Source organism: Hippocampus comes, unplaced genomic scaffold (assembly GCF_001891065.2).
Source record: "Hippocampus comes isolate QL1 unplaced genomic scaffold, H_comes_QL1_v1.1 scaffold36, whole genome shotgun sequence".
Lineage (NCBI taxonomy): Eukaryota > Metazoa > Chordata > Actinopteri > Syngnathiformes > Syngnathidae > Hippocampus > Hippocampus comes.
This window is the reverse complement of record NW_017805695.1, coordinates 1,908,073-1,916,407: the sequence shown is the minus strand read 5'-3', so window position 1 is coordinate 1,916,407 and position 8,335 is coordinate 1,908,073. Positions and strand designations below refer to the sequence as shown.

At 41.2% G+C, this 8,335-nt stretch overlaps 1 protein-coding gene across 2 annotated transcripts in view; it reads left to right on the top strand.

Annotated features, from left to right (window-relative positions):
* The window catches only part of fancl (FA complementation group L), a 45,084-nt gene that overhangs the window by 10,530 nt on the left and 26,219 nt on the right, over positions 1 to 8,335 (top strand). For both annotated transcript variants that reach the window (XM_019882123.1, XM_019882122.1), the window contains exon 6: positions 7,145 to 7,241. In XM_019882123.1, the coding sequence (XP_019737682.1) occupies positions 7,145 to 7,241 (97 nt within the window). The remainder of the gene's footprint in view (positions 1 to 7,144; positions 7,242 to 8,335) is intronic.

Below are 8,335 nucleotides of genomic sequence, written 5' to 3'. Positions count from 1 at the left end.
TGGGCCTCAATGGCTCTGGTGCTCAGGGCCTGCTCCTGAGCAGCCAGGATGAGTGCCTCTGTGCTGTCCTTCAGGCCAGCCCTCTCTAGCCACTGATAGGACTTCTTGAGATCAGCCACTTCAGTTATGGTCCGGTGGTACATCCCGTGTAGGGGCTTGTCCTCCCATGATGGTCCCTCTTCCAGCACCTCATCCTCTGTTCCCCATTGTCTGAGGCATTCTCTGAGTACGTCATCCGTTGGAGCCTTCTCCTTGATGTATTCATGGAGCTTGGATGTTTCATCCTGGACAGTGGCTCTCACACTCACTTGTCCCCGGCCTCCTTCCTTTCGGCTTGTGTACAGTCTCAGGGTGCGTACAGTCTCATATATATGTGTGTGTGTGTGTGTATAATATATATATGTGTAATATGTGTATAATATATATATATAATTTTTTTTCCCAAAGTGTAGTGCACATTCAGAATGAGCTTCAGCTCAGCTCACACTCCAGTGCTCAGCGCATTACCATGTAGGTGAGTTTAAGAAAAAAACTATGTATGTATGTATGTACTGTATGTATGTATGTATATATGTATGTATGTATATACACACACACATATGTGTGTGTGTGTGTGTGTGTGTGTGTGTGTGTGTGTGTGTGTGTGTGTGTGTGTGAATTTCCCACCTTCATGGTGACGCCCAGTAACCTCGCGGCTGCCAAGTCATCCACCGCGAAATATGCTGACCACAGCACATTTCTGGTTCTGAAAGGCTTTGGAGTGTCTCCAAAGATAAATTGAAGCAGTTGATTCCTCAACTCCTCTGAGATCGGCGGCTGATGCAAGGTTTTCGATGCTGTGCATGTCATTGTCAGTCGTTTTTTCCTGATTAGAGCGGGCATGTAACAACCGCAACCGTGTCACAACAGCATCCAATTCAAATCTGCTTGTTTCTGCACACTTTTGCCCTTCAAAGGCAGTTTCAGACAAATGACAAACCACATAAATGTCAACTTTAAACCATGGCACAGATTCATTTTGACATGTTGTGCCTGAAACGTTGAAAAATTTGGTGTATGATTAAGAGAAAAGCAGATGGGTCTGGGAAGGATACTCAAGTATTAAAATATTCAATAGCTGCATCACTACAAATCCCGCATTATATTGTCAGATTTTTCTTGTTGAATTAAACCCTTGCTTCAGGACTCTGAGATCAACCTGTTAAATAAAAATGTTCGAAAAAAATGTATGTTAATAAAATGTTGAAGTACTCTATAATGATCTTTATTGTCAGTACCAATACTTTAAACCTGGGAAATTAAATGCAGTGAAAAAGAACGATTTTATAGCCCCGGCAAAAGTTCACATCAGCAAATCGCAGTGAGATGAGGGAAGGAGCTACCGTTTCGCTTCAAACGCATCACCTGGCACGCAATCGCACGTGACTGCACAAACTGCATTGACTGTATATGGAAATGAGACACCCAGCCCTTATTTAGTCTGACCCCAGCATTAGAGTTGTATTGTACATCCACTCGACCACCGGTTAATAATCTAATACAGTGAAACTCCTCTACAATGAAATCATGTTTGCAGCAAGAAATTTTTCACAATAGGGGGTTTTTCACTGTTGCAAATTTGATCTCAGATGTAAACCCACACACACACACACGCACACACACACACACACACACAAACATATGTGTACACGCACACACAAACGTATGTGTACTCTTTATTTTTATTCCAATAGTGCATAAGTATGAGCACACACTTATTTGACACTTCATATAGTCAGTGTAGAAAGAAAAAAAAGGGAAAGAAATTACGAAATTTACAATCAGTATTCACTTTCACTTACATCAATTTCTTTGGATAATGTATTTTATTTTGCTTCCTCCGTCTTTCATTTTGATCACTTTTACCCTCTCTTCCAGCGTCAGAGCGCTTCTTGTCTTAGCTTCTTAACATCCAAAGGTCCGTTTTGTAGCCATTTTAGCAATGCAACGTTCATGCTGCGTCTCAATCTAACAATAACAAATACTTCCTGGACTCGGTTCCTTTTCTTTCCACTATCTCACTGTCTCTAACTTGACCTCCCCTCGATCGCCACCCAAGACAGCGTTGGTCAGCTGATGTCATGCAATGAACTTTTAAAGCCAGCCACGGGACGCTTCGTAGTCCTCGATGGGCATAGTTAGCGCGATGGAACTCGCCTTCTCTCTAATTAGCGCTCCAGTTAGCGTAAGGTTTTTAGCATGATAACAAGTACAGCATTCCAGGAAACGTTCGTTTATTTGACTGTCCGTCGAGCCATAAGCAATTTACTCTGAGCAGCTAATCGGATGCATTCCACTCTATCTTCCACGGATCTAGCTACAGTATCTACACACATAGATAGTGAGGTCCCTCTTGGCCAATCGGAGGCCAGGATGATGCTCAGTAAGCCAATGGCAGAGCAGCTATGAGTATGTTGCGTTCAGGAAACTCGGAGCTGTGAACGAAATAAAAATCCTTCACTATGTAAACCGGTGTGGTGGTTGCTGTTGCCGTTTCCAAGCGAAGCAGTTGAGGTTGCTGTTGGATTAGACTTCGTTGTAGTGAATCTCTTCGCGAGGCAAGAGCAGAGAAAAAGATTTCGTATAACGCAACAGGGTTTTTTTTTCGTTGTATGGGGGGGCAGGAGAATGGGAATGATGTTAATGCATGAAGATTTTTTCACACTAGGGGGTATTTTCGTCCATGTAGGTTTCGTTGTAGAGGAGTTTCACTGTAGAAATTATATGAAGATTAGAATATGTAGTTCAGTTGGGACAGTGAATCTAAAAGTTTAATATTTGTTTACTTGGGTTTCTTTTTTTGCGTGTGTCTTTGCTAGAGTAAGCAGACAAATTCAGATTCTCTGCTAAAAGGAGATTCATTGTCCAGTCCAGTCATTGTATGACTTTACAGTTAAATAGTGTTAATGCTGCCATAACTCCTATGTGTTTAAAGTGATTGCAATTCAGTTTATGAACATAAGGTATTTCCTTTTCTCTTTATACGGTGTGTGAAAACAGTTGACATAATTTCCCAGAGAAAAACTGGTGGAACTCTAACAGGAACAAGGGTTTTGGTTTCATAATTTCTCTTTTCATCCAAGTGGCTATTTAGGGAACTTCTATCGAAATTAAAATAAGGTGTCACAAGATATAGCAATTAAGGAAATAAATCGTTTTTCTATTAATGTTTAGAACTTTTTGCGCATGCTCCCCAGAGGTATGATTATTTGTAACTGTCATGGTGTTTTTAATTAGAGGAACATCCACTGCTGTGCTCTCTGAGTAGAATCTTCTGATTGGCTGACCTGCAGCAACATAGCTCTCCACGAACAAAGGGTTATTAATGACTTCCTTATTTTTAGTTATTGAGTAATAGTTAAATCATGGTCACATTTATTAACTGTCAGTACACGTGTTGTGACATGCCCAGTAAATATCACCGACTGCTCTCCTCAGGAGGAGTGGAGGGCCAGAATGGAGATCTCGTCTTCTCTTGCCTGGATTAAGCCTTGGCTATGATGCTCATTTCCCACTTTGCTCTTAATGACCACAGCTACAATTATGATATTAGTAAAATGCAAATAGCTCTAATTGAAGACTCTTCGGTTTTAATAGAAGGGGGAAGATATGCTGGAAATGGGACCAACATCATTTTCAAAGTGGCAGTACGGTTATGAGGCATTATACACAGTGGGCCTCAATCTCCAAAGCACTTGAGAGTCGCTTAGTGTCTTAATTGGCACGGGCTGTGTTAATAGCCACTAGGGGTTTTTACATGTAATTCTGTCTGCTGATTGGACCAGGTAAATGAGTTGTACTCTATCTCTCTCTCTCTCTCTCTCACTCACTCTATCGTCGCTATTACTTTGGGACCTGTCTCTCCATTAGTGCATTTTGAGAGTGTGGTCATCCCAATTGGTCGAAGATGGCATCCCATACAACATGAGATCAAGTAGATCGGTCGTTATCACGTGACCCTAAAACGTGACTGCGTCCAGCCATGGTTTTTTTTTTTTTTTTTTTTTTTTTTTTTACAGCCTTTACTCTTTGTTTCCTGGCTTGAGAAAGTTCGTTGTGTGATGTTTCACCAAATTCTCTTCCTAGCTCAACTGTCCAGGGTTGGCAATGTGGGTGACAACAACTAGATTTAATGCAGGTCTAAGGTTTGGGTTTTCTGGAAAATTTTATCCATGGGTCTGTCTGATGGTCTGATACAGTATTTACAGTGTATGTAGGGGATTCGTTCTTGACAAGAGAGAGGGGGAGAGAGGGAGAGAATACGTTTTTCATTATTCATTATTCATTATTCTGAGAAATATTCAGCATTCTCTTTTTCTGCAACAGAAAACACACACACACACACACACACACACACACACACACACACACACATATATATATATATATATACACATACACACACACACACATACACACAAGTATTAATACACGTTATTTGTTCCACTACATTAACTCAATTTGATTGATTTTAACATAATTCACATTGTACTTCATTTTGAAAACCAGTTTTGCCTGTACCATCGGGTCTGTGATTTGTGAGATAAATAAGTGGTTAATGGAAAAAGAAATGAACTGCTCAGACACCTGTTATATAATAGCAGTTTCTGCTATGGCCCTGTATGTGATTTGTGATATGTGAAATAAGTCTGATCCCACTTTTTTCTCTTTTGAAGCCCGCAAAATTGTTCAATATTAATTTCGCTTGTGGCTGCTGTTCGGGTATTCTATGCTGTTGTCTGCTGTATCTCAAAAGACACGCAGGATATGATGGGGCTTTTGCTGGTGCCATGACTAAAGTGTGATGTCACTGGATTATCTTTTTCTTTTCATAGAGCCGCAATTATTTTATGAACGCATTCTACAAAGCGCCAACGCTCTCCTTTGGATGCTTGTCACTTGGTTCACTTGGACAGATGTATTAAATGGTCTGGCTTGACGGATGTGTGTATTTATAGCAGTAAACCGATTTTTTTTTTTTAATTGCTCTATACTATTTGTGTGAGTACTCGAGGATATGAAGTTATCATGATTCAGAAGATGTCTTCTGCTGCTAGATTATATTTATCTGCTTTTGACATCTTGCACTGCTATCGGTATCAAAGCACCGCAAAGGCAAGGATATGTGTGAATTACAAAAAATAGATGTTTGAAGATGAATCAAGCGATACCATAGATATAGAGCGATTGGGGATAAGAGGTTGGGAAATAGAAGCAAATTGGCCTCATCATTACATTGTGCGTTTCTATGTGTGGACTTCAACGTCGATGCCCTTCACTTGTGTTTGATTGCGAGTGTGCGATTGAACGGTCGCATTTATGAGCGACTCGCTGCGGACATCGTCTGCCATCATTCCATCACTTTACTAAGAGCGTGCGTGCGTGTCATCCAGGGGGATACTGCTCGCATCACTCCTCTGTAACACACTCCATAAATAGTCGGCAGATATACAGCCACGTCTCAGCTCTGCACACTCTGTAAGGTACTGTAAATCTCGCCGAAGACTCTCCAAGTCCTTTGTCTTCGATCAGTCTTTTGTCTCAAAGTTTCAGTTGGCTGGAAAGTGTACTGGAAGGGGGGCAGCTCTCACTCCATCATAGTGTGCTGGCCCAACAGCAGGGCAGTAAATCTAAGCGTAGTGTTGGTGCATGACCCGGACAGATCAGTGCAGTGTCCTCCGCCTCAGCAGGTTGTAATCAGCTCAGGAAGGAGCGATCTAATTTATTGGCTGACCGTACCTTGCGACCATGATCTCACTCGTAAAGTCATCCAGAGAAACATTAGTTTATTAGTTGTTTTTTCCCCCCCTTTCATTCTATGCTTTATGAAGCAGTACAAATGCTCACCAGGGCTCTACACTCACTTTTGCGCTTGTAGCACTGATGCGACCAACTTTTTTCTGTTGGTTGCACCACACAGGATTTGGTCACACTCTTTATTTGCCTCTGTGTTGTCGGGTCAAGTGGAATAACAGTTTCATATGATGTAAAGGTTGACAGTGACTGAAGATATATTTTAGCAAGCTTTACTCGAGAAATAGAGCAAGCTAAGCTACAATACCGTGACAAAAGTAGCAGAACTACATCAAAGCTTTTGATGTTTGTTGGCTGAATTATGATGACTAGCTTAGCTGGCGATTGTTTTGTTAACTTTGGGAAATACCTGAATATGTGTCCTTAAATTTATGCTTGACTTTTTGGATGCTGACAAAAGCTTCCTTTTGAGGTTGCTCAGTACACTCAGGAACGTACTGTGTAACACTTAGGCTTTGATAAATAGCATGAGTTTGTCACGGTATGGCCATGTGGATTGCTCTGATATTGTCTCCAGTTGTGCACTTTCCATATCACTCCGCACGATTCCCAGGCACCGTCTAGTGTGGACCGCAACAGAAGAAAAGTTTTGTACATGATGTCAAACACAAGAGATTCATGTCAGGTTTACAAGTGGCTGGGGAAACGTTGCTTCCATGGACCATGTGGTGACCAAAGTAGGGTACCTTCACTCCTGAAGTTATTTGATGGTGTTCAGCTTGGCTTGGCTTTTGGTTTTGACACAGCGTTTCAGCCAGTGTAGCCCGGCCATCGCTTAAAAGTTACAGCTCTTCATAGAGCCAAACTGCCAAATCATATACAAGGAAGCTCAGGGTGGGGACAGCATTATGCAAATTAGCTGCATTGTTATCTCACAATCTGGGAAAATTTACAATGGCTTGCTCACAGCCAGATTTGTAGAAATATGCCTCAAAAAAAAAAAAAAAAAAAAACTAAACAAAAAAAAAAAACCTTACTTGGTTGTTTTATGTGACACTGGGTCAGCAGGGACTCCAGGACTCTGTATCTGGTACAAGCAAAGAAAGTATATTTCTGTAAAATGACCCCTTCAAATGAGGAATCCAATGCAAATGTGTTTGTATGTAGTTAGTTTTATTTTGACGTGACATCTGTACTTCAATGAACTGGCATGTTGGTGTGTTGGTATGTTGCGTTAAAGCTGAGAACAGCAACGGTGTCCAACGGTTGCATTTGATCAGCATTAATAATAATGCATAATATGTTGCAAACTGATAAATACGTTGACGTGCTTGTGTGTTTCGATTCGCAGGCTACTTTTCATCGACACCCAGTTTCAGATATTGAGGATGAAAGCTGAGGACTCCTCTGGACGGCAACACATTCTTACCATTAACCTCAAGTCCAAGGTAAGTGTGTCTCCTACTTTAGTGTATGAAAACACACAGTCGGCATTCATGACTAGGTCATCTTTCTGATAAAAATGATTCATTATCACATGGAACGTGGTCCATCTTGATGTTGATATTCAACCAATCCAGATGCGGGTTTGACTTCATTTAACACATATGGGCCATTCAATTTTGCTGATAGCAAATCAGTGATTTACATCTGGGCCTCGAATCTGGGGCAAACTGGAGAGGGTGTACAAACTTGATAACCCACTGTGACTGAGATGTAGCACAGATAAAACATTTCCACACAGACCTCGGCATGGTAGAAAATGATCCTCTATGAACAGAGAACTACACTTCCTCTTATCTACAATGGCCTGTCACCATTTGCTGCTTTTAAGACTATGTACATGGACAGCAACAACCATCCTACTGTAACTGTTGAAAGGAATCTTGGACATGACCCGCTGTTACCCCCTATCGAGAAGCCAAAGGAAGTTAACGGAAATGTTGCTCTTGCTTGCTGCCATTTAAGATCAAAGTGTAGGAGCAACAGACACTGCACATATCAAGCCTTGCGTATTTTACCTTAGTATTGCCTAATGACAACTTTATTGATGTTTTGAATTTAATAATACCGGTAAATAATAATCTATGTAGAACACATCTCATCTAACGAAACATCCATACAACATAGATATTACTTTCAGCATCACAAGATCACAGTTCAAAACGAAAAAGCTTTTTTCATTTTGCGATGTCCCATATTCCAAGCGCCCCCCCCCGCCCGTCCTACCCCTCCATCTGAGCAAGGAAAAACCCCTGGAAAACCACTTTGGAAAAAAAAAAAAAGAAAGACACCTTGAAATGTGAACACATGGAAGGATACCCCTTCCAGCATAATGAGCAGGTTGCAGTGGATGCCAACAAATAAACAAATGACGGTAAGGTAGGTGCATGATGGAGACCAATCAGTGCAATGTCCTCCGGCTCGGTAGTTGGTGATCCTCTCAGGAAAGAAGTGTTTAATTTAAATTTATAGGTGCAGCAGAGTCAGTGACCGTGATTATACTCACCAAGTCATCGTGAGACACTTTTAATTGAGCTCC